We start from the raw sequence: 27,469 nt of genomic DNA on the forward strand, positions 1-27,469 counted from the left end.
AATAGTTCTATTTTTAACATCTGATGTTTCAGGTGCAGTATAGATGGTTCAAATTTACTGCAGACAAAGATGCAACACCAACTGAAAACACAACACAATAGATATGGATTTTCGCAGGTTCAAGTTAAGCAATAGTGCCTACCTAAGCAATATTTTTCCTGAGCTGGAATATGAATGAAATGCCTCATTAAAATTGCATGCTTATAAATTATGTCAACCCCTGTAAAGTGATTTTGCACTGGTGAAGAGCTACCGGGATATCCCAGCTAAAAAAATTCCACCTCCACAAGCTATACCCACCTTCATGTAACTTCTGGTTGACTTAGTCAGGAAAAACAACACTGCACACATACAGTTCACTCATGGACAGCCATATAAGTTATGCACTCACATATGGACAACATATGTTTCATTGCAATGTCTTGTTGTGATTGTAATACACACTTGTAATTGTTTGCAGCACCCATTGTTTAAGATCACGTCTGTGCAGCTGTTTAGCTTATTCCATTTACATTCAAGTTTGGATTATATATATATATATATAGTCACACTAATTAATACATTTATCAATTTAACAACCTTTCTAAACTTGTCAAAAAGGTTTATAAAATCACCTTCAAAAAAAAAAAAAGCAACTTCTAACAAAGTGATTTTTGAAATGAAAGACAAGACTCATGTTAGGATTTTTCTTTTTTTGTGGAAATATGTTACATTTATATTACAGGTATTTAAATGCCCCAAGGGAAAAAAAACGTTTGAGACAGCAAAAACTAGCACAATCAGGACAACAACATAATTTAGACAGAAAACCGTACATACTGCATCTGTGTGACTTGCATCTGTAGAAATGGTATCCAGCTGATGCCCTGGGTGGACCGTAATCTATGTTAAGTGATACCCAATAAATACTGCAAATGTTGTTAATGTAACTTACAAAATATATCATAAAATGTACTTTTTAAATCGAATTCCTTAAGTCTGTGTACAAAAACTGTTTATAAATACAACCAGTCTCTACTGATGCTGTAGGGTACCATTCATTTAACAAGTCTCATCCCCTAGCCTACAAACTGAATATCTTCCACATATGCACATAGCGTGACCCACAACAATGAGGTCAGGTATATCTTGCCAAAGATCATGCCTTACAGATCACTTGTACTTGAATGTAAAAAAAAAAGACCTTTCCCAAAATAAACTCTCGACTTACAGTATTCCACGTTACCGCTCCTCCTAAAGGTGTGCAAGAAAACCAAAACGAATAGTACAAATGATTTAAAGGCACGAGCTTCAGCAATAACTAGTTTAATTGATAATGTGAACTGGAACAGAATCACAGTAGCTGCCTTATCGCTGACTCTGCTGGCATCAGCCCCTCGGTACAGTGCCATTACACTGAAAGCAAGCCAGTTTGGAATACAGGGTGATGTTAAAGGAGAAACATCTGGTACTCAGTCAAACCTCATGTCCAATGGTTCATCGAATCCTTTGTCTTCGTGTGGCCCCGTAGCCAAGAAGGAGGCCACAGGTGAGCCAGCCGCCGTGGAGACATTAAGCATCCCACCAGCGCCGCTGCCGGTGGCGTTCCGCACTGCGATGCTGGTGACGTTGATGCCTAGAGTAAGTCTTGTCTGCTCGAGCGCCTTCTCTGGCACCGCAAAGGCCTCCAGCTTCTTTTCGCCATTGGCCATGTAGGAGTTCTGGCAGCCCCTGCATATGCAGTCCAGACAGGCTTTGCGGTTAGAGTAACAGGGGCATCGCTGTCCACGGCATGTAAGAACACTTGGGTTTTGAGTTGCTCTGCCGCACTTGCAGCCCTTTTTCTCCTGCGCCTTTTTGTACACCACTTTCGTGGGGCTCCCGGGAATGAGGGCGTTAGTCAGAATCCGCTCTTTCGTCTTCTCCTTCGACTTCGGAGTGCCCTGTTTGGATTTAGTGTATGCCTTTTTGGGTCCATGGTTGTCAATGGTCTTTTTGACAGTTTTCGCAGGCACCAGTAATGCCTTGCCCACCTTAGAAAGGCCACCACCGTTGGGCACCGCCGCCATGTGGGGGATAGTCTGAGTGGGAGATTTAGGTTCGCATTTGACTGGAACAGGGGCGGAGGCGCCCAATGTGGGGCCACGGATGAAGGTAGAAATGGGTACGGGTTGAATCTTCTCGCTGTCGCTTTCCGACCGCGAGCGCTTCCGGTTGGACCGTGGCATTCTGAGTGTCACTGCGGAACAAGATATTCCCAAATGTTGCGGATTCTTTTGGGACATCGGGTGCAGGGGCGAGAATACCTCCTGCGAGTCTTGCGGCAGAGAGGAAAGCTGCCGAGCAGAGTCAATCGATGCAAATGGTCCATTCAAGTTTGCCGAAGGTTCAAGAGTAGCCTGCAATATCGCAGGACACTCATCCTGGGCAACGTGGTCTGGTTCTAGAGTCCTGAGCACTTCCTCCACACTCAAGAGGAGAGTCCCGCCATCATGTTTAATATCCTCGGCAAAGCCACAAATGTTCATGGTGCTGGTACAAAGCTCCTCGCCAGCAGCTGCCACTGCCTCACACACAGGGATTTCATTTGTGAAACTCTCCTGTTTCACTACGTCGCCCCCGCTTTCCACCGAGTCTGGAACACTGGCCTCTAGTGAAGGTAAGCTGGCGGTCAACTCCTCCACATTGGTCAAGCCATTGCAGTCCTGGAGACCGTTCACACCTAGAGGACTGAGGTCTTGCTGCTTGATCTCTGTCGATGGGGACTGGCCTTCATCGGGGAGCGTTTCTGAGGTCGAGGGTGTAGGGGACTGGCTTGTTAAGCTCAGGGAGAGTGACTCCTCCCCCTGTCTGTTATCCAATGAGAGGCCCTCATTCAACAAAGCCAAGATGTCTGGGGACCCTCCCACAGTACTTGAAATGTGTTGGGCGAGAGGAGAGTCTGCGATGTACTCACAGAGCTTTCTGTAGCAGTCCACCAAGATGCACAGCTGCTTATTCTCTTCAAACTGCTCATAGTCTTTACACCAGCTGCACGAGGGTTTCATCATCATCTTTTTACCTTTACACAATTTACAGACATAGTGCTGGCACGATGAGTTGGTAGGAGCGATTGGATCTTGTAGCAAATTGCCTAAATAAATAAAGAAACCATGTTTAGGCCGTGAAACAACAGAATAGGTATTATAACAACACATCTACATGCTAATTATGCAAAGAGCAGCCTAAACAGGCTATTTGGATGCTGTATCTTTAAAATGATCATTCTAATCAGTTTTGTGGCTCATGAGCAACACAATACATGCACTACATTGTATCTGAACAAGACATGGTTCTGTAACATTCAAGAAAAGTCCAGCATATGTGCTGACGTTAAAGGGTCATGTGATCTTGCATGACGTGGCTCATATTACATGCTCAGCATATGGTTAGCAGGGATCTCAAATGCAAATGCATGGTGTTTATAAACACATGAACATTATGTAAGCATGCAATGCTTACTATAAATATTAAGCAATTACTGTTGTGATTAGAAAATATGCATGGATTATCAACAGCTATATTAGAAAAAAAGGAGATTAGCAACGAATTGCCAACTCACTGAAAATAAAAGCATCACTATAAACAGTTCCCACACCTATTGATCAATCAATTTATTACTTGTAATCAAAGTGCATTTCTAGCCAATTATAAAAAATACAATATAAAATTACAATGATTTGCATTACTGGAAAATGATTAAATAATAATTATTTATAATTTATATTAAAAGACATTTACTATTTCAATGTTATAGAACCCCAGTGAAAAATACATAAACTGTTAAGTATTAAAATATATATTTAAAATTATAATGATTTACATGCCTGTACAATTATTTTTAAAAGTATTTCTAATATATACATTTATAATTATTATATATACACTATACATTTATATGAACATTTTTAATATTAGACGGAATCAGGGTAACTGGGTAATTTGTCTCAAGCTACCGGTTTTATCTGAATGAGCAGGCAAGCTATTACTATTCAACTGCCATGCATCTATAAACACAGAGCCTGTATGCACTGCTGTGTGAATAAATGCCCAGGCTCCCGTTGTCATTGTAGGTCAGGAATTTGTGGACTGAATGGGGGTGTGTCATGGAGCAGCTCTAAGCGTGCAGTGATCAAGCAGAAGTGATCATGCAAGCATGCAGTGATGAAGCAGAATAAACGGGCTCTCACCACACACAAGGCAGGCGAGAGACTGTCTGAAAAAAGGCAAGAGCTTATAGATTTCCGCCAAAGCTTGGGGGTCCCGGGGATCGCACTGCAGCACCGACCGACAAGCTGACACGTAGAGAGTGGTCGCATTCACCGGGTTCATCTCAGCAGTGTCGTGCTAGACAGATCCAGTTCGGGGAGGAAAAAAAAAAGAAGGAGCGACAATACAAGGCTTCAGTCCCGCCGGCAGCCCGCGTATCATCAATGTCGATGAACCTGAGCGTGCAAATCCGTCGAGTGTGAAATGCAAGGGAGATTTCAGCAGATATGCTTGTCTTTACATCGCATGCATTAAAGCCACTCCATCTTAACGTTTGCCCCTCTTCCACGGCACGAAATACGGCCAGATCATCATCGTCGTTATCGGATAAAAGCACATCCACGTTGATCCGATTGAAAACACATTCAGTGATGCATTTGCACAATTTCTTGCATTATTATTTTTTAAAATTCAACAACACACTGGTGGCGCTCTTCACCCCACCGGGCCTCCAATTACCACCAAATTCAAACAGAGAGCACAGATTGCCTCCTCGTCTTGTCCTGGATGAACGCAGTCCTTATTTGCAGTGCTATTCCATGGGTTTATTTATTATTCTTGTCGTGCATATACGAGATCTGCCTCAGATCATCACAGCGGCAGCTCACAAGCACCGTCACTCTGTTATTGTCCGCCGCTCTTCATGGCGATGCCGCCGCTGCAAAAAAGAAAACAGGCCGCTTTTTGTGCTCCCAGTCTTCCAGCGCGTTAGGCTGCCAGATATTCACCGTGCATGCTGGCGAAGTACTTTCAGCTCGGGTGTAACAAAACGCCGTGAGTTAGCTGCCCGTTTGATGTCAGTGTGAGCTGCGCCTCAGGAACAAAAACAGGCCGCTTCGCTTCTTTTTAGGATTTATGCTGCCGTTTTCCTTTCGTTTGGGTGCGTCGTCCGTGCTAAATACGCTAATTTAATATCCACACCATGTGCACAAATTATTCTTTGGAGAAAAACGTATGGATATATTCAGTACCTATATTGAAATGTATGTGTATTTGAAAAGGCTTCTCCCCTCCCTTCCTCTCCGCATTAGAACAAGGAGGGGGCGCTGCTGTCCACCTCTCGCGAGAACAAAGGAAGAACGGCTATGGAGAAAGGCGCTTCCGAGATAGTCTCGCGATACTTTTCCCGGTTTGGGAGGCTGTTATGTTTAACTCGCGAGAAGAGAACGCAAACTAGAGTGGGCGACTGGTTCCCTTGGTTACATAAACTTAAATGATGTGGGGCGTGGCGTATACTTAAGAATGGGGCGTGGTCCACAAAAAACACAGAAATAAACATAACAGCAAAACATCATACATTATTAAAATAGCAGTCAAATTATATGAAAGATTTCATAAAAAGATCAATTATTTCCCTATCCATTTTTCTCTGAATTGTAAGGCTCATACAAACTATTTAATTACAGTACTCTATCTGTCAAACATACACAAAAAAGTAAATGTAATTTCAACAGCGTGCATCAATTAATGCTAAACTGAAAAATTGCTTTCTGCATAGCATACTTATAATGCATTCTGATTTCTCCTACAATTGTGTTACGATAACATTAGACTCATTATCTGATCTTTATCGTATTTATATTCATATTTTATATAGTAATATATAACAATATATTTGTGTGCAAAAAAACAGCATAGTTTTGCAGTGAATACCAGTAATATCTCCATCTTTTGAGTTTCTCAGTTTATGTTGGCTGGAAGCCTGTTTCCCAATAAAACCAATGTTTGTTGACACAATCCTTACTCCGTTCTTTTCCTGCGTCTCAGACTCCTCTTTATATTTTGAGGATCTTGAGAATATTAATTTTTTTTTACGTAAATATGCCTCACAGACTGTTAATACCAAATTGAGAATAATCCAAACAAATCTTGTATGTAGCAACAATTAACGTGTATTAGAAACAAGGTCGCTTTCACAAAGTTCTTTAGAAAATGCTTGACAATATTTTTTAAATACTTTTATTTAAACATTTTTTGTTTTGTTTTTTTTTAAAAAAAGCAAAGTTTGAATAGTGAAAAGGTTAAAATAAATGACAATCCCACTGTTTGATCGGAGTCTCGAAACAATTATATCTAAAAGCACCGTCTAAACAAGGGTTCTGACATCACTCTTCAATCCCACACATGCTCTAGTAAAACCTGCTCTGTGGAGATTCAGATGGACCTAAAAGCCCAATAAACCACCAATACATGTTCACAGCAATACAGTATTGTGTGAAAGCTACAATGTTTGCACAAACGCACAGTAAAAAGGTAAATCACTGAGCAGACTCTAAAAGAGGAGGTAAACATGTCTTTAAAATGAGAACAAACAAGTTCTTCAACAAAAGGTTCATATAAAACACATGACCAGTGTCTGAAGTAATGAATACTTCGGTGTACTTCCTCCTCAAATATCCTCATATATCTGAACATTTTTAGTTTTAAAAAGTTGTTTTGAACAAATGTGGGCTTAGCTTTGATTAATCTGATAAATCAAGTAATCTAACACCAAATTCAAGCCATAATACATTTGTAAGGCCAATAGTACAAACCTGAAAAGGAAATTACAGCTTTAACATGAATGCTTTCTAAATTTCACCCTGAACGAAACCAGAACATGAACGGGTGATAATCTTAAAATAGCTTGAAAGCAATGGAGTCACTAAACAGCTGTCCGAGCAGTGTCTGATCAAACCACATCTGCCTGGAGAAATCAATGGATGACCAGTTTATGCAAATGTAAAACCAGCAGATTACAGATTTTACAGGCTTTCTTGGTCCTTCTGAACTGAGGAAATGCTGACTGACAGTAAAGGCTCACAATGGGATTATGGCCGACCACAAAACTAAGTGAGGAAGCTCACATGTTTGCGTACAGTTGTGTGAAACTGCTATTAAAACACAAAATAAACATTTAAGATGTGATTCTTGCTGGTTGTGATCCCCATAGAGGCTGAAATCTCTTTCAAAACATCTGCATTCCGAATCCCTGTTATAGGAACAAGACAATAAACTGATTAGTACTTCCTTCTCAATAGCACTGATTAAAAAAGCATGTTCAGAATGACGTTTAAAACAAAGCAGGGTTTTCATTTGAACATTTACATAGTAATCCTACAAAACAAGTTACATTGTTATTCATATCTCTAATTATGAATATCTTAAAGGTGCACTTACAGAATCATCTTCCATTATGGCCGTAGAGTCAAAAAAGTCTGGTCTGAGTTCAGCTCTTTCTCTCCGGTTTCTCGACGCCGGCTAAAATGTAGAACGGACAAATGACCTCAAAAGATCTAATCTTACAGATGTTGTAATATGAACCGTAGTCTTGGCTATCATCAAATACATTACAAATACACTCAAGAACTCAGAAAACAGAGCTCAGCACATCTGTAAATTCTTACCAAATCTATCACCATGGTGTCCTCGAATTCCTCATTCATGTCCTCTAGCTGACCACGTGAGGACATCATCACGTCCTCAAAGATGGGCTCAGCGTCATCTTCCATGAGGCCTCGCCTGAGTCAAATGACAAGAAAATGATAAACTGTAGTTTTGTGATTATTTAACTATCTAGAGTTTTAAAAATGTATTAAGTCATCATTGCTGCATAAATGTTATTATTTTGAAATTTTTAATAATATGTGTGACCTTGAACCACAAAACCAGTCATAAGTAGCACAGGTATATTTGTAGCAATAGTCAACATTGAATGGGTCAAAATTAACTATGTTTATTTTATGCTAAAAATCATTAGGATATTAAGTAAAGATCATGTTCAAAGAAGATATTTTGTAAGTGTCCTACCGTAAATATATAAAAACCTAATTTTTGATTAGTAATACGCATTGCTAAGGACTTAATTTGGACAACAAGGCGATTTTCTTAATATTTAGAATTTTTTGCACCCTATACATCAATGGAAAGCTTATTTATTCAGTTTTCAGATGATGTATAAATCTCAATTAAAAAAAAAGATCCTTATGACTGGTTTTGGGGTCCAGGGTCACATATAATTAAATATATTTAATACTAACAATTATTACTTATTAATAATAAACAAAATTGTTTCCATTTAAAAAGTGCATGCTATACAGATATTTATTTTTAATTATTAGGAAGTTATTATTGTATAAAATTACATACTTTTTAAATATGTAATAAAATATAATTAAATATTTTTGTTAATTTTTATTTATATTACTGCATTTTTTAAATAATCAATTATATTATGTGTTAAATATTCTATTATGTAATGTATATTCTATTCTGTTCTGATTGAGGTGGTTTTAGTCACTGCTCACATGGTTAGAACTGCTGTGAGGTCTTCTCATGACTTATTGCTTTAATAAAAGGACACAAAAGATTTCTGAAATGTCAACTGGTGAGCATCATGGTCAGTAGTGCGAGTACGTACACCTGCTGTCTCACTCCACCACTGCGTGATTTCATGTAGTTCATCCCTCCTCTCTCTTTTCTGTTCACCTCCTCCATCTTCTGCTGATCCAACCATGACATCTGCATCTGAGGGCTGAATGTGAGGGAACAAAATGATGAAATGATGCAAGAACATCGAGAGAATTGCTTCAGCAGGAGCTCAAATTACATAAGAAAACAGTATGTTCTGCATAATGTTTCTCCAATCTTTCAACAAGCTGCCTGTTTTTATTTAATTCCAGCTTTAATTCCATACTTGTGCATGTAGTCTGGTTCTGAGCCCGGTTCCGACGAGTCTTGGTCTGGGATGTGATCTGCTGCCTGTCTGGGGATTTCTCTCAGGACAGTTGATGTGAGTTGTGGGGTGTGGAGGCCCCCTGGTGTCTGAAGTGTGTCATTACGCATTACCCATGAACCCTCAACACTCTCTTCTGTGAAAAGACATCAATGTCAAATCAGATTATTCCTAGACTATGTCAACGCTATGAAGTGAGAGACCAGGGAATAATAGGGTATTTTATATGCAGTCTAATTATATGAAACATTAAAGGTTTTATTCTACCTTCCGGTCGTCTTTTCTGCTGTGGCGGTCGACCCCTTTTGCTGCGGACTGTGCTGGCTTTGCTGGTAGAGCTGGTGCCGGTGGTGACAGACAGTCGGTCGTCATCTCCTCCTGTCAGCAGGGAGTTCCTGTACGCGATGAGAGGCAGCCAGACGTCCTCTCTTCTCTCCATCATATACTCCGTCATAAACTTCTCCAGGTACGAATGACTGTGGCATGAACACATTTATCAGAGCCAATCAAACATGTTGTAACAAATGCACAAATACAGTATTAAACAAAGGGATTAATCACACATATAAATGTACATATATTTGTAGTCACAGTATTGTATTATAAAATTTATTAATTAATTTAAATCTAGTCTAATCTACATATTACATTATTATATTTCTTAAATATATACACGTATGTGTGTGCATTTATATATACATAAATATACACAGTACACACACATATATTATGTAAACACAGACTTTTTATTTTGGATGCGATTAATAATGATTAATCAATTTTACAGCCTTAACTAAATGTCTGGACACACAGTTTTGATTGTCATTATTCGAACTTATAAAAAATAGCAATTTATTTTTCATGTCGTTCCAAACCTGTATGGCTTTCTTTTTTCTGTTGAACACAAAAGAAGGTATTTTGAAGAATGTTGGTAACTTTACTATTTTGGTTCCCATTTACATTGTATGGGAAAAAAATAAAAAATAAAAAAAAGATTCATGGGAACCAAAAAGCTTTTGGACTCTTTAAAATGTTAATTTATGTTCCACAGAAGAAAGTAAGTTATACAGGTTTGGAATGACATGAGGGTGAATAAATGATAATGATTTTCATTTTTTTGATGAACTACTCATTTAATAGGGGTATTCATAGATTTTACTGCTACCGCACAAAATATACACACACATAGAACAGTCACAAAGCGTTTTCTGCACTTACACAGTCTTTTTGTCTTGTCGTAGGAGTTTGGAGGAGAACTCACAGAGCACCTCCAGGAAGGCCAGGTTTGGTGGTGGGTACTCTGGGCCTTTTGGATTCGGGACCTTGAAGGCGAACTCAATCCCATCCCTGTGTTTGTTATATAAAATTAGTTTATGCAAACATTCACATTGAACATCTAGTTAAAAAAACAACAACAAAAGTTATTAAAAGTCGGTTCTGGTTCTACCAATAATTGCTTTTCTTTCTTTATATAGAAACTGTGTAGTAAAGATGAGGCAAGCCAAGTTTCTTACTTGTGCAGTGTGGCCACGGCCTCTCTGGTTTTGATCTGGTCCAGCCCAAATGTGAGTGCAAAGCGACGGGCCAATTCCTTAATGCCACTGACATGTGAGGATGTTCGGTCCAGGTTGGGTCCTTGGTCCTGGATCAGCTCATTGAAGAGCTGCAGATAGGGAAAGTGTCCAAATCGAACATTTAAAGAATTAGGGATGAAAGCTGTACAAGATTCAAAATTCATAACCGACTGTGAAAATGATCTAATCCTAAATATTAGATCTCATACCTGCTGCAAGCTGAGGATAAGGGTCTTTGCACACTGGATCTTGTCCATCTGTCTAGTCTTACTCAAGGTTTCTTTAATGATGTCTCCATAGTCATTGTAATACTGAAAAACGAACATCAGTCATTTGAAACACATTTTAGCATACAGATCTCTGTGGCTTAAACTTATCAGGTTTTCATACCTTCATATATTGTTTGAAGATGTCAGCAGCAGCAGGCATGTCCACAATGTCGTAGATGATTAGTTTGCTGAAGGCGGCCAACAGATTCCTCCTCTTATGAAGGGCCTCAATCTTATTAGCTTCATCCTCTTCATCACCCTCTAAAAGAAAAAGCCCAACATTAACTGACAAATTTAAGGTAGAGTTTAAGAAGTTTTGATAGAAAGTCTTTTCTATATGCTCTATAAATAAATTCTCCAATTTGTTATTTCACCGTCTCAGTCTCAGGATAGCTTTGATCACAAAAGTCACAAGTGATCATAAGTGCATCAGAACACATACGCACCCATGCTCTGATTTTCATCATCCTGGTCGATAAACACGTGATCCAGGACAAAGTTGAGCAGTTCATTCTGCAGAGTGCTGTCTGGATTGAAGACCAGTGGCTGCAGAGCTTCTCGACCGCCTGAGACCAACTGATGACTGAAAATCATCAGCAGGTCACATAGCAACATGAAGGCCTGTGGAGGTAAAACAGACAAACTCTTAAATTTCATATGTGAATTTTTCAATGTGCATTATGAGTCACTCTTTTTAAGATTATAATTAAAGAACACCAGCAAAAGGTCACTAAAATGCCTCTACTCACCTGCTCTTTGACTGGAGTGTTCACATTAGACAGGCACTGTTGGCAAACTGCTAGAAATGACTTCACCACTCTTCTTAATGCCACAAGATCATCCTGCCCAGGAAACACATATTAACGTCTATGTCACTTAATTCTCAGAGAACAGAAATAAATCAGGCTAATGTACTTGGCAACTGTATATTATGGGGTCTACTGCACCTTTGATGGACATCCTTCAGTAATTTTCACCAGTTGCCACAGGATGGAGTAATGAGAGCACTGCAGAGCTTGGACAGCGATCTGACCACAAGACAAGAGAATATAGATTCATAATTTAATGCAGCGAGTTACAAAAGGCTATTAAACATGTTACAGCATCTGACATTATGATGTAAATAGAAGATCTTATTTTATCAATATGTCTTTTTTTTTTTAATTGAATAGTTTGCCAAGCTTTTATTTTTGTTTTGTACAACACTACAAAAGTATGGGGTCAGAAAGATAAATTTTTCCTTACATTTTAAGTCTCTTGTGTTCATCAAAGATGCATTTATTTGGTTCTTACGCATTTATTTATTATTAAAGAAAATCTAGTAATATAGTAAAATATTATTATTCAAATATATTTTACAATTTAATATATTCCTATAATGCCAAAAGCTTATTTTTAGTAGAAATTACTCCAGTTTTCAATGCAAAATAAGCTTTTTTTTTAAAAAAAAACAAACAAACAACATCTTAATATGCAGATTTAATGCTGTTATGCTACTTATATATTTTTGGAAACCATCAAGCATTTGTTTTTTTGGGGTGGGGGGGGTTCTATAATGAATAGCAAGTTCAAAAGAGAAGCATTCATATATTTTCTATCCCCAAATTATTAAAATTAAAATTATGCAATTCAGCTACTGTTTTGTATTTGTATATGTAAGTTTGTGTTTTATGCCAATTTATTTTATGTTACTAAGTTAGCTCATTAGAATTCTGTCGATCGCCATCCATTTTCATTGCTTAACACGTTTACCTGCTCTGGCATGGAGCCCTGTTCGATCCCCATCTTCAACAACCGATAACAATTTTTGAAAAGGTCCCACTTTGTAAGGTCATGTGCACTGGAAAGCATACAAAACAAACCTCAATGTTCTGTAGACAGAAACAAATTCTGCATTTCAAGACAAAAATCAGAGGGAATTGGTCTTTTACTTGTGGAACGCAGTGAGCTTCTTTAGCGTTGAAAGAACGTTATAAATATCATCATCATCTGCTTCATCGCCCTAGAAATAAGGAAATGAACAAAAAGAGAATTTAATATCAAATGCATAAAGGTCAGTCACTAATATTCATACACAAGATGAAAAGCACATAAATGAAGCTGCTCTTTCACCTCCTGTAGCAGGTCTTCCACTGAGTGAGCGAATCTGTCCGTGAGCTCGTCGATGAGTTGGCTGCAAGCGATGTCCACACGGTTCATGATGGTGTATTCTTCACTGCACAAGATGCTGTAAGTCTTGCTACACGCTTCCAGAACCTCCATCTCAGCATGCTTATCCACCACCACACGGATCTGCTTCAGCAGGGCGTCCAGATGCTAAACACAGCCAGAAAGACACAGGAATAAATATCAGAAAACAACTAAACACTTGAACAAAACACAATGTGTCAGCCTAGATTTTTATGTCACAATAGTAAGAACTCCAACAGACCTTTTCCATTCGTCCTGAACTGTAGACTTCAAGATCAAAGTACTGAGGGATCTGAAGGAGGTTCGCCACCTTTTCGGCATCAGCCTGGTACTAGAGGCAAAAGCAAAACAAATGTTAAGCATATTCTCTGTAACATTCAAAGTCATTTGTTTCAGTATCTTTATCCCAACACAAGCTAGCTTTGAAATATTAGTTGAGAATGTTTTTACATTTATGTATGTATATTCATATTTGGTGCATTTTCAAGTTTATCAAATGTAAAAAAAAAGACGTTGTGCTGCTTAATATTTTTGTAGAAACTTTTTGCAGGGCTCATTGAAGAACAGAAAGTTCAAAATAGCAGCATTATTTAAAAAATAAATAGTTTTTATTATGATAAATTTCTTTATTGTCACATTTAATCAATGCAATGCATCCTTGCATTGTGAAAATTATGCATCCTTGCGAGGTGAAAATTAAATAAATTACATTTTTAAAAATTTAACCGTTTTTAATGTTTTTTACTTTTATCAAATAAATGCACGCACTGGTAGTGTGTCGTAACAAAAATAAGAAGAAGGAAAACCATCAATGGATTATGTGCCATGCCACTTGAACGCCTAAAGTTTTAGACAACTTTGTTTGATTATAATAACAGCAATTTTTGTTCTGTTTTGCATGTACAGTTGTTGTTTTGAAAACTATGTAGTGAGGACATTCTCCGGTCTCTTGAACTGACATTACTGGACCTTGGTACTTTACCTTCGAAAGCAGCATGGGCAGAGCAACAATCAAGTGTTCAGTCAGTCTGTTCTTATCATCAATCTGTGTCTTCTTCTCTTTGGCAGTGAGCACCTGAGGGATGTGCAGAAGAACAACAGAAAATCTTTAAACCTAGAGTCTATAATATGTCTACAGTAAAGACGGATTCCAATTTACCCTCTTTCCTGTTCCTCTGCCCACAGGCGGATGAGCTTCGGCTGCCTGTCTGATGGTACAGACCATGAGCTCAATCAGTGCGCCCTCATGCCGGTCTCCCAACACTACAACAAAACCCACAATCAGACAGGACTAATGAGTACATAGAGACATGCTAGTTTCATCCAGAAAGATCTGAAATAAATGTGGGTGGCTGTACCCTCTTCCCCCTGCACAGGGTCCTCCAGCAGGAGCTCGACCATGCAGTCCCAATCTTTCAGCAGATCCTGTGAGCTGTCCCACAGACTGTCCACCAGGTATGCTGCATGCTCATGAAGCTTCCATACAAAAAGGTAGCATAATGGTTAGATAAACAGCAATAACCAGTGTTGGGAAGATATTAGGAGCTAAGAATTGGCTGTCTTTTATGAAGCTGGAATTTTAATTGAATTGGCCACATCCCACAGGAAGTTGAACAGGAATAAAAGGATTGCATGCATACAAACATTGAGGGAAAACATAACTAAATAACTATGACTAATTATGATAACTGTGAATAATGCAGTATACACAAGATTCTCAACTGATTAAAATTTTTCACATTAAGTTAAATTAAGCAAATTAAGACAAAACAACTAACACAAGCAGATTTTTAAAAATTAAAAAAAAACAATTAACATCAAAAAGGATTTTAATTTGTAGGATTTTAATAGCCTATATAAATGAATCAAATAAAATTAAACTGAATATAAAGTATATAGGCTAATAAAAATATAAATTGAAAAATTCATAAAATAAATAAATACTGAAAAAAAATAGCTGTAAGCTAAAACTGGGACAATAAATGATTCATCAAGGTATATAAAAGAAAAGTTAATTTCTAAAATATTTATTATGACTTTTTGAACAGTAAATTTTTTTATGAACTGTATTGAAATTTAATGTTTAAAATTAACCCATGTGTTGAGTAAATGTGAAAAATCTTTAATAGGCAAGACATAACAGCAGTTTAAATTCATTCCATTTTAATTCTCCTTTCTCGAATTCCAAATCGGATTACAATTCTGCATCCTGCATGCTAAACCAATTTGATTTTAATTTTAAATTTCATGGCACTCATCCCTGTTTGTAACACTCTCAATAAAGGGATGGGCTAATAAATAAATGCTTGGTGAATAAAGGCTGTGCATAAAATCATCAAAAATGCATTAATTTTTCTCACCTCGCTTTCCAGGAAGAAAAGCACTAGCATTCTTATAAGGTTCCCATTAGGGCTGTTTCGGCCTCGTCTTTTCGCCATAGCCTCCTCAACCTGAGGGTCATGCCTGCTAAATAACCTGCAGCCAGACACAAGCAACTGATCAAAACATTTGAGGAGTTTGATGTGCTGTCATCATGTTTAAGAGAGTAAAACGTGGCTGTCAAAAACATTCATTCATCTCACTTTCTATGAAGGAACTCTCCAGCTGCCACAGCAACAGGACGATGAGCCGAATACACTAGATGATAGACATTCTCACAGTCTTCATTAGACAAAGCATCCTCACTACCACTACAGGAAAGAAAAAAAACAAAACAAGAGAGAGATTTAAGGATTTAGAAAGATGTGAGAGGTGGAAGAAAGAGTCACACAAGAGAAATCTTATAAGAAACACAGGAGACTAGTTATAAAAAATACATTTTTATATTATTATTGTGTAATAAAAACAATTATATTACTATATTATTTTGCAATAAATACCTGCTACATTTACAGTACAATGTAGCATACTGTAGTTTGAAATGTTTAATGCTCTCTAATAAATAAATATTTTTAGTATTAAACTTTTTATACAATTATGTAAAACTATGTGTTGATATTAGTGCTGTAAAACGATTAATCACAATTAATTGCATCCAAAACAAGTTTTTGTTTACATAATTAATGTACACAGTATACACACATATATTATGTTTATATAAATACAAACACATGCATGTATATATTTAAGAAAAATATGTTGTTTATATATATATATATATATATATATATATATATACACACACACGTAAATATTTTCAAAATATATACTGTATTTATATATTCATAATAAATATACACAATACACACATTATATAAACATTTTTTTTTTATTTTGGATGCGATTAACAGCACTAATATAAATATTCATATACACACAAACATAATAAAATAAAGACTGTGTGAAAAATACTTACTGCAGAATCAAAGTGACAAGTCGTATAGCCTCTACTGCCACATCATACTCTTTATCTAATGTCATTGACACAATACGGTCCTGAGAGAAAGGAAGTGACATCATAACATTTCCAAACTGATGCCTACAGCACTCAGGCACATTTTGAAAATTGTAATAAAGGTATGGAGAGATATAATAAAAACTGTTATAGAGTATTCAGAATTGTGCATATATGTTACCTTAAATCGATTGGTGAAGAGCTCAAGTTTGGGGAATAGCTCTCTGTTGGTGTAGAGGGTCTGAAGGGCCTTTAGACATTTGAGTCGAACTTCACCTTGCTGTAAAGGATTACATTTTACATAATTTTATACATTTAGATCAACAATATTTAACATGACAAAAATACATAATTGCATATACTAGATTATGTTACTGATAACACACACTGATAAACACTTACTCTGTCATGTAGCGTCCATCCCACATACTTCAAGTAACTGTCATTGAGAAAAGCATCACTGTATAACTTCATCCAAACACCAATTTCTTCTATGCAAATAGCTCTGATTTCCGCTATGGCATCTCTGAAATAAATCAAGAGAACACAATATGAAATCCACAGGATTATGAAACATATGGACTAACTGGTTTCTAGTCATTTGTGATTAGTGGATAAGCATTTTTAAAATTCTAAAAAGTACAATTTACTCACAAATGGGTTTCTACCTGCTATTTGTATGCCACCCACCTGTAACGGTGAACAAAAATACCCTTGAAGATTGAGTTCATCATGTTCTCAATCTCATCTTGGTTTTCTTGGAGCTAGAAGATGAAATAAACAAGAAAACACACTGAAAATCGTGTTCATGAGACAGTAGAACAAAACTTGAAAGAAAAGGAAGCCATCCCACCTCTTTCCTCTTCTCCAGCAGCATTTCCAGCTTCTCGTTGGCTCTTTTCCCCGCGACCTTATTCCGTTCAGCCTCATACTGCCTCTGTGTGTTATCCTGATTGATGCTCAGGTTCAAAGCAACATTTACCAGGGCTGTCATCAGTTTCATTGCTGCAGCAGAAACGAGACACATGGCAGAAATGAATAACTCAACTGCAGGATCGGGTGTAACTTAAAGGTCAATGGTGAATGACTGACCTGCCAGCGTGCTGGTGTGTCTGAAGGCTCGGACCTGGGAGTCTGAGAGCCCAGTGAGCAGAGAAATGACGGTGTCCATCATGTATTCGTCATAGATGATGCTGTATTGGCACTGACGGATCAGAACCATGATGAACTCGCAAAAGTTATATCGGAATTTCTTCCACTGCGGCCCTGCCATTGTGAGAGGGTAGTCACCACTGTCCTGGATTTGATGAGCAGAGAAATTGATTAATTCATTAACATTTAAGAATTCTGGTGGAAAAAATAGAGTCAAAAATAACAACAAACCTCATCAAACTCCTCTGTCATCTTTCTGATAATTTCAGCATTCTGCATGTTCCTGAACATCTCGATCCTTACAGTGCCTGTGATTGTTTGTGAAATAAATTAATACTTTTTTCAGCAAGTATACATTAAATTGATCAAAAGATTGACATTAAAGGCTTTTAGAATATAATATTCAAAAGACATCAAATAAATGTCATATCAGCATATTAGAATGATTTCTGAAGGATAATGTGACACTGAAGACTGGCGTAATGGCTATCACAGGAATAAATTCCATTTTGAAACATTAAAACCAGAAAATTTTAAAAACTACAAAAATATTTGACAATATAGCTGTTTATTGTATTTTTGAGCAAATACATGCTTCTTTCAACACCATTCAAAATTCAAAACTGCTAATTCCTATCCCTATTTAAATAAATTTTAATTAATGATGATTAAAGCATCATTAAGCATCTATTTTTTTCCATCAACAGCATATGAGCTTGGTGATTTAAGGGGATAGTTGCCAAATCCTGTTTTCTGTGGCTGTATATAGGAATCAGGTGATCAGTCGATTGAGATTCCTCTGTAAATACATGTATTACCTTATTAATATAGATGTTTAATAATATATATGTTGGTGCATATAAATGTTCCTAGATATAGATGTAATTAAATTTAAAATTGCTTTGATACGCAGTCATTTGAGAAAGAATCATGATTTATGAATATATTTTTCTCCCCAACCCTAATTCCTATGATTGCAATTGACCAGAATTCATAGTTAAAAAAACAACAACTTTGGAACTGCTAAGAAATAAATGAGATAAATTACCTTTACAGCCAGAACAGTGAATGAAAAAGTTGATTAGATCTAGGAGTGCAAGGTCTCTGTCTTGCTTGTAAGATTCAATCCAGTCATCAATGACGGACTAGAAACAAATGCAAAAAAAAAAAAAAGTCACTTAGCACAATTCCACCTCAGATAGTCAGAAACAGACAGCAAGATGTGTTGTGTTTTACCTGCATGGCACTTTTGCCTTGTTTGACCACCTCAAACAGAGTGCTGGGGTCTGTGCCCTCTCCATTCTGATGGGCCACTCCATTCGGCCTCCTCCCACCTTTATCAACCGGAGACCTTCGGGCCTTCTTACTGGCGGCCTGGCAAAAAAAAAAAAAAAAAGAGAGTTCAGGAAGAGTGGATGACAGCAGGCATTTAGGGTTCAAATAAATGTAATCAGTTGATCTGCTCAGCAGCAGTGGTCTTACTCCTTGTTTTCCAGGCCTGCCTCTCTTTTTCTTGCCCTTTCCTTCCCCAGAGTCATCCAGCTCACTAACACTCATGCTCAGACTCACAGTGTCGCCTTGCCCGTCATTTGACGAGTCCCTGCATAGCGTAATGCAACGCTTAGTGTTCATTAACATTTTTGTACACATTTATATCAGCGCCCATCATTTTAAAGTGTTTTACTTACTGCAACATAGGAAAGTCTGAGTTGATCATGTTGTGTCTTCTGACAAAACTAGGAGACTTCTACAGATGAATCACGCAGTGATGGCGTGAATGTGTTTGTGACTCTTCAATTTAGGCTCAGAATGCTTCAGACCACATAACCTGAGAATTGAGAGAAAACAGAAGCTCTGATCAGGATGATATGAAGCATAATTAAGTGCAGATAAATGCAAAACAGTACAAAAAGCTTAATGAACAGAAAAGTGTAGGCGCATATATATTTATTTATTTAATAAAATATAAAAAGACAAAAAAGTATGCGTAAAAATAAAACTAAAATTTCTATTTTAAAAGAATTTAAAAAAAGTAACATCACATAGCCACTAGGGACAGCATGACCCATGATTTTCAATGAAACTATGATTTAGGATCAAAACCACAAAAAGATCATATTTTCAACAACTCAATCATAATGACTACTTATTACAGCAAAATAACATTTGTCTTAAACACTTGTACTTGAGGCAAAAAAAATTATATTACATTTGACAAAAGACACACTGCCATTAGGGGGCATCCCAAGCATGGCTTTTCCCTGTTGCTGTGGAAACAGCAGAAACAGAGGCAGATAGGATTGCTAAACAGATTTATGTCAGGTGGAGATGGGATGTATATGGATCTAAATTAGATCAGACAATATCTGTGCTATTAGATAATATGAAAAGCAAATATTTCCATCCCTGGCTGATTTAGAAAATGCACTTGGATACATCTTCACACATGATTTGATCTTAACCAACACAAGATGGCTCCCCACCCCCAGAGGAGACTTTCCACACTGTAGTAATAGATGTTTCTGTGGATACTGAGGATTCAAAATGCTTGGATCACCGCATGTAAGTGTGAAACAGATATATGGATTGAGTTCAACAGGAATGCAGTGAGGAATTCCCTACATACAGGGTTTTTAAGACCAAACTGCTGTCAGATGGTATTCTAAGTGGACATAAGGAGAAAATAAAACCCCTTACTTTGCATCAGTAACGCTCCCCTCCCCCATACAGATTTGGATATCTCAGTAAATATGGCCCAGGCCAAACTCTGGGCTTGTGCTCCGGAAAAAAGACTACGCAGTTTTGTCAAACTCAACAGCTGACCGTTACATAATCACACCAGAGATGGGCAGCAGACACATAAGACAAACAAATACTGTATAATAAAATAACGCATGCACAAATAGCTGGAGTTTAGCAGACATGCTGTTTCTCTCTGATGAGTAAGTGTTAAGTTTAGTATGTACTGAGGGTAGAGCTCAGGAAAGAAAATGTAATTTACACCTCAGCGGTGGAGGCTGGTGACAGTGAAGAGAGCTGAATCCTTTTGGGAATACTAGAATATGAATGTCAGCAATATACAATAGAGGAACATTCATCAGTTCAATGGCTCATGGTAAAAGATCATTTATTTGAAAAGATTCTTCTCAATCTGCAACTAACCTCCAATCTTCTGAGGTATTTAAAGGTTCAGTGTGGAATATTTGTAGCATTAGAAGAACTAAACGAAACAATTGTTTCCACAAAGGTTTTCTGAACTTGATATTACTATTACCAAACAGGTTGCCCCACCCTAAACTCAGACAACCAAATGTACTTTTAATGCAAGTCGGTCATTTGTTATCACCCCCATGCACCTAATTATACAATTACATATTCTGTTTTTCAGATAAAAATAGATGATTCAAAACTAATATCAGTTTTAGTTTCAGTTTTTTTTTTTTTAATCTAAAAAAAAAAAAAAAAAAAAAAAACATACAATGCCTCTCTGAAAAAGGCATTTGGTTGTTTTAACCTGCATATTCTATCTACCATTTTTTATATTTCTATAATCATCTCCTCTTCATATAATGTCACAGAATCTCTCAGATTTCAGTTACGAACATTAAGAATATTCTATAATATCAAGATATTGTAGAAACATTCTATTTTACAGTCAGAAACTCATTAATTCTGTAATGATTATTCAACAAAAGAGTCCAATTACAGTGGGGTTATAAATAGGTGTTCAGCTAGTCATGTGATCTTCAATTGACGGCTCTCATGAAGCGACCTGCTGCATGTTAAATAAAACAGTAGGCTATTTACTGAGGAGAAAATTTACTTAAATGCAAGAAAACCCATTTACCTGAAAAAAAAACAAAACAAAAAAAAACAACATGCATTGCATTTTTATGCAAAACCGAAAAGATGTACAAGAGATCGCATAGGGGTCAAGATTAAATGGTTCTCACGGTGAGGTCAAATTGGAAAAAGAAGTGCAGATGAGGCCAGTAATGGCATTGCACAGAACAACCCCTGAAAGCAACTCAATGGATCAGTGAATGTGCTAATGGGCCTGCAGCTTCTCATCGAGCTGGTAGAGCAAGCAGCACAGATTCATTAGAGTCTGGGGACACGCTATTAAATGGTTCGCACTGTATGATGACAGTCAAATGAGGCTATTCTTGGCACTGGCTGGGTGAGATGCTTTTAAATCAGACCAATTATGTCCCTTTCCTCACATACGATAACTGGCTATTTTCAAGTTCGTGCACAAACAAATTTCTTTCAAATCACTCTGAGCACTTAGTTGAATTAGTAATGGTGTTAAATCTGGAAAAGACACTCTGAATGTCAGTATGCTTCAGTTTGGCTTACATCAGACCAAACTGCCCATTCCGAGTGTGTGCATCATGCACAAACCTCTCACAGCTGCGTCTGATGCTTAGCTTTGATGGTTTTGTTCGATGAGGAGAACCTCTTCATGCTTATGTTACATAAGACTTTCTAGTTCATCTTTTACTGCTAAAACACATCTTTAATCAGGCAAACATCACCAGAATAGATTCAATTAAAGTGGTTCACAGAAATCAATGCTTTCAGAAGCGCACAGTACACAACTAACAATGACAAGGAGCAATAAGTTGTTGCACAGATTTCAACGTCCCTCACTGACTCTTAATTAAAACGGCTGAGAAAATGTGAAAATTAAAGATATTTTTTGTTTAAATACAAGTTCTCCTCAGAACGGGTTGGATGCAAAGATATGTAACAGTTACAAAACTGTAACAAAATAGTTACACTTTATATCAGTTGTATAATTATTAGTGCATTAACATTGTTTTCTGTAGCCAAACTCATGCATCATAGCCCTAACAATCTAAATCAATCCTCATTGCTAAAATGTACAGCAGTAATGCACTATAAGCAGCTTTCATAGCTAATCATTCATAACCACACAAACAAGGCACATTTTAAACAAAAATACTTGTGCGCACCATTTCCTCTTTCCTTAGCAATCATTTATCCTAGTGTCAGAAAAACTTAGCCTTTTTAACACTGTATCTACTATCTGAGATCAAATCTTTATTTTATACATCTACCTTAGTCCATACGTGGGCTGGTTTAGAAGTGAAGATTGTTTATTCAGATTGAATGGAAGTGGATTTATATCTCCCTTCATCTGTTCATCTCATAAACACTCGCGCTAAGGACAGGCAGCAGTCTCTAATGATCTGTGAAACACTCAAAATAGCTTGACAATTGCCCTGAGAGACTGTGAGAAAAGCAGCGTTCGCTCTTTCTTTGTCTTGCAGACACTCATTTCCACCTCAGGTTTGAAAGAAAACTCAATGTTTTATAGATCAAATTCTGTCTTAAGACATCAGCGTAATCGAGGTCTTTTCAAGAGAGTGGGCCGCAGCGAGAGGCATTACCAACAATGACTTTCTAAATAATGTAATTTCATGTGGCTTGTCAATGAGGAATTCAGCCTTTAGCTAAATGACATAAAAAGCTCTTGTAGATAGATTTAACATTGTTTAACCGGGAACACTCTTCCTACTAAACTGCTCACTTGTACACCGTTTTTAACACTGAAAAGGCTTGAATTACCAGGCAAATAGAATCAGTGCCCATAGAATTAGAACAGCTGTTACTCAAAGTTCTAAACATTTCCTGCCACTTCAATGTTTATTACATATTTTGGATACCAATATAAGCACAGTACTCTTTAACCATTTTATTTAAATCCATTCCACGAATTTGACCCAAAATCAGCTTAGAAAATGTGGAAAAAGTAATTAACTAAATAGAAAGCGATGGAAATGATTAAATTATGCAAACTGCAGTGTTACATAATACAATTAAATATACAAAAAAAGAATCATTTGCAAATAAACATTGACAAAATTTAACAATAGGTGTTTTAAACTATGATCTTTCTGTTATGGACAGATTTAGCTTGACTAAGCTCAGATTCAGAGAAAACTGAATATGATATCCAACCATTTATTAAACTTGTAAGCTATTTTTCTCCGTTTTTAAGGGTTAAAGCAACAGTTCATCTCACCCTCACATCATTCCAAAACTGCATGACTTTCTCAAAATATCTTCTTTTCCACAGAAGGAAGGCAGGTTTTGGAACAACATGAGAGTGAGTAAATGACGAATTAATTTTCTAAAATTTTCCCTTTAATGTGTTTAGCTTTTTTAGGGTATACAATCAATTCTAAAGAGCACAGTACACTATACTACTACTGTACTATAAAATAAATATAGATAGTCAAAACACTATCTTTTTTGACTTTATGCAAAGTTGTACCGCAGAGCTAAACTATTCCATACAGGTTTATACCGTAAGCAAGTCTATTATTTAAACAGAAACATGTAATAAACACATAAACATGCATGTATACACCCTTTCAAACCTATCTTAAGGATCTGACAAACAATAAAAGCCCATTCACATCACTATTCATAAAACTGCTTAGGAGAAAAATAAAAAATAAAAATCTTCATCCACTTCTGTTATCAAAACTATTCATTCATCCCACAGGTGATGTGACTTTTCTTATCTCTTAAAGCAACATTCATTGATCTTAGTAACACAGCCAATACAATTCCAGGATAAGATCATATGACGACAGTGAGGGTGTTTCCATGGCAACAACGGCCTCCTGGAATACATGTCAGGCATCTAAATTGCTTGCCAAAAACACCCGCACTCAGGAGAGGGCATAATACTACAACAGAAAGGTGAAGTCACGCTAGTTTAATATTAATATGACTATCCAGGGCATCATTTATTCCAATAAATCTCTGTTTCAAGAAGGTTAGCTTCTGAAAATATTCATTGGAAAATAATCATATAAAAACAACAAATGCATATTTTGGTATCTTAGCATAACAAAGACACACAGATACACAAACACTAAATAATGCAAAAAAGATGAATGACCGAAGTAGAAAGGTGATATCTTTGCTTGTATAATGCACTAAGGAGAGCTTTTTCTCTCTGTATGTGGTTCTCCAGAGGAACAAAGCCAAGGACACTGATTGCAGCGGTCCTTAATAATATTTCTCCCTTATAGTTCACTGTATAAAGGGTGAGAGATAATGAAATTAGCACATTTCAGCTGAGGCCTGCCAAGGAGTTGGTTTAAAAACTTCATTAAGAAAAAAAGACTCCCCTTTTTTAATCCCACATTTAAGTTAGCTATGATGTACTTAAAGCTGGACTTTAGGTTTTGAAGTCTACAGTAAGTCCTCCAGGGATGAACCCTAGTCTCTTGTGAAATCAACCATTTTACACTTTACACAAAGCCTCCCTCGCCTATACCAAGATGTATAGATAGAATTACAAACCACAGCCTTTATTTGATGTATTTAAAAAGCCATCAGATCCCTGGCAACAGTACACACAGAAACACTAACATGCAATAAGACTAATGTACTTCTAGAATAAATCCAATAATATCTTTACAAATATGACTTTAACACTCTGAGACTGATTAGACTTTTAAATCTTCTGCATTTAGCACAACAATTTTAAGTTACAAACAAGTAACAGCTTTACTGTTTTAGCAAGAGCGTGTGAGGCATGCAGACAGACTGCATATCGAATACTAAAGTGTCCGAAGTCATTTATATTAATGTGGGTTTCTTCAATCAGCACAAATCCCATCTAAAATCCTCATCACATTAGTCTTAGATCAAAGTGGTTTCCATGGTACTAGAAATTGCAAAACTCAATTCTAATATTATACTATTACTCATGTCTGCCAAATTACTAATTTAATAAGAGTAAATAGAAAGTGTACATACAAAAATAGATTAGAAGACTAAGGATAAACTTATTTAACTTTGGCCAGTACATTAAAAAAAGACAAAAAAAGTTGTGTACCGCATAATGACTTTCTTTAAAAAAATATTTCAAAAACAGACTGATTTGCAAATGCATCAATCAGACCAATTTGTAAACCAGGAACAAATTCAGTGACAATTGGCCACAAATGTTCAAATCTGTAGTTTTACTCTACCTAAGGGCAGTTTCTAGCATATTAAACCCTTAAGATTTCATGAATTAGATTAATTCCTATGATTTCTAGGCATGGAAAACATCAAGGAATTTTACACTTGTGTTTTCAAGGAAGGACGTTTTGCATTTTGATATTTCCTTGCTATATCCATTTTATATTTAGTGTGGAATATTGCATGCAAACCAATAGAAGATATACAACCTGTACAGAAAAACAATATATTTTCAAGAAATACAGCATTCAACAGAGGTAAACGAATTCTTATCTCTTAACTTGAGAGTACTTGATGCACTGACAAAACCTTCTCTCATTTGATAAATAAATAAACCACATTTCCTCAAAAAGCATCAAAGCGTTGTATGGTTCAGTGCTGAATCAACACTCAGAAAGAGCACAAACAACACTTGGATATCGCTTGTTCAGTGCTTACTCAGTTCCAGGATGAGAACTTACAGTCACCTGCTAAAATCTCACCTCAAATAGCAGCATAACCTAAAACAAATTGTGTGTGTACATAACTGCATTGGAATATAAATAGAAAGTTGATTGATGGAGAAGCAAGAGCTTTCCAATGATGTTCATTGAGTCTGTATAGAGGAACCATCCAACTTGGTTAGCAAATAGATTATTAGCTAGATTATATTTTACAAACACAGAATGAAGCAAGATGAATGACTCGTTAGGTTTCCAAGTGGTCAGTGAGCATGTTATGTTGTTCAAGAAGATATACACAACCATAACTTTAGCCAGAATGAATATAAAACATATAGCTCTGTCTAGTGATCAAATACCAGATATAGTCCTTGAACTAGCTTGAACTCCTCTACTCATAAAACAAATCCTAATGAAGTAACTACCGGCTAAATGTGGACATCAATGTTTTTAAAGTGAGTAAGAAAAGCAATAATTGAACTTTGAATGATTCAGAACATGTAAGTAACACTCCACAGTTTTCCTCTCTGAGGGTTTATGCTAGTTCACCAAGTTATGTACGTTTTGAAGCAAAAAGTTGAGCTGTTTATCTTTTACTGACCCACATTACTTAACCAACAGCAACCTCCATCCCTTAAGTCTGTAAATACGGCATATTATTCGTAACAACTCGGGGAAGTGTAGGAAAGTTAAGTACGCAAACCAGACGTTACATTAAAAACTAGCAGCTAGCAGCGCGAGCGCATCAGAGAACAACAGCAGTGCGCGCGCTGACTGACTGTTCGCGTGCACGGCGGCAGGAAGACATAATGTCACACTCGTTCCTGCAATAACACACCGAAACACATGCACATCAGCTTATTAAGGTAATATAGCCGTGAGTGAAATGGAAGACAGTGCCACCAAGGACAGGGGGCATGCATATACATACACACACACACACTGTCCTTCGAGAATTGATCCCATCCCCCCTACACACACACACATATATATACACACTCATGCGCGCGCGCGCGCGCGCACGCACACACACACACACACACACACACACACACACACACACACTCTCTTGCATGTCCTCCATCTTTAATACAAGCTCGATTTACGCAGTGAACGCGCGCCCCACAGAAAGATTCAGACTCAGTTGTTACAAAACTCGCACAAACTCACCTCAACCGCTAAAAGGGGTCCTCCGGGACACGCGTCAGTAATAATTGGCGCGATTAATTGACCAAATAGTTTATGTTTTTATATTGTAAATTAGACCTGAAGCAGAACCGCGCCTTTCCTGAGAGAAGCAATCCTAAACTGCCATCTGGCGGCTTTTACCGCAACGAAATGGCGCGATGGGAGACTGATCTGAGGTCGCCACCTGGTGGACACAGCATATTTTTACACAAAGCAAAAATAAAAGCCTTGTTTGGGAGAGATACATA

At 37.1% G+C, this 27,469-nt stretch overlaps 2 protein-coding genes across 3 annotated transcripts; both read right to left on the minus strand.

The window, feature by feature from the left end:
- Positions 1 to 358: 358 nt before the first annotated feature.
- On the minus strand, positions 359 to 5,321 carry LOC306864677 (E3 ubiquitin-protein ligase MSL2-like). The gene is made up of 2 exons (XM_079408835.1): positions 4,209 to 5,321; positions 359 to 3,112 (listed from the first exon to the last, which is right to left on the minus strand). Exons 1-2 carry the CDS (start codon positions 4,348 to 4,350, stop codon positions 1,452 to 1,454), a joined length of 1,803 nt encoding a protein of 600 aa, XP_079264961.1. The 5' UTR covers positions 4,351 to 5,321; the 3' UTR covers positions 359 to 1,451.
- An 840-nt stretch (positions 5,322 to 6,161) lies between these two features.
- Positions 6,162 to 27,373, minus strand: LOC306864730 (cohesin subunit SA-1-like). Of its 2 annotated transcripts, XM_079408928.1 has the most exons (35): positions 27,204 to 27,292; positions 19,790 to 19,847; positions 19,269 to 19,408; positions 19,063 to 19,180; positions 18,817 to 18,954; positions 18,629 to 18,725; positions 17,812 to 17,888; positions 17,521 to 17,725; positions 17,282 to 17,433; positions 17,119 to 17,192; positions 16,831 to 16,954; positions 16,610 to 16,708; positions 16,390 to 16,469; positions 15,617 to 15,724; positions 15,395 to 15,509; positions 14,393 to 14,510; positions 14,194 to 14,297; positions 14,017 to 14,109; positions 13,276 to 13,365; positions 12,957 to 13,160; positions 12,776 to 12,846; positions 12,597 to 12,684; positions 11,792 to 11,872; positions 11,594 to 11,686; positions 11,291 to 11,465; positions 10,966 to 11,105; positions 10,785 to 10,886; positions 10,516 to 10,664; positions 10,220 to 10,348; positions 9,269 to 9,477; positions 8,963 to 9,137; positions 8,687 to 8,800; positions 7,674 to 7,788; positions 7,447 to 7,527; positions 6,162 to 7,258 (listed from the first exon to the last, which is right to left on the minus strand). In XM_079408928.1, exons 3-35 carry the CDS (start codon positions 19,295 to 19,297, stop codon positions 7,235 to 7,237), a joined length of 3,771 nt encoding a protein of 1,256 aa, XP_079265054.1. In that variant the 5' UTR covers positions 19,298 to 19,408; positions 19,790 to 19,847; positions 27,204 to 27,292; the 3' UTR covers positions 6,162 to 7,234. The 2 variants fall into 2 exon arrangements, with proteins under 2 accessions (XP_079265054.1, XP_079265053.1); XM_079408927.1 differs by lacking the exon at positions 19,790 to 19,847 and having other exon boundaries at positions 27,204 to 27,373.
- Between the last annotated feature and the right edge of the window lie 96 nt (positions 27,374 to 27,469).

The sequence above is a fragment of the Barbus barbus genome (genome assembly GCF_936440315.1).
Source record: "Barbus barbus genome assembly, chromosome: 46".
In the NCBI taxonomy this organism is placed as follows: Eukaryota; Metazoa; Chordata; class Actinopteri; order Cypriniformes; family Cyprinidae; genus Barbus; species Barbus barbus.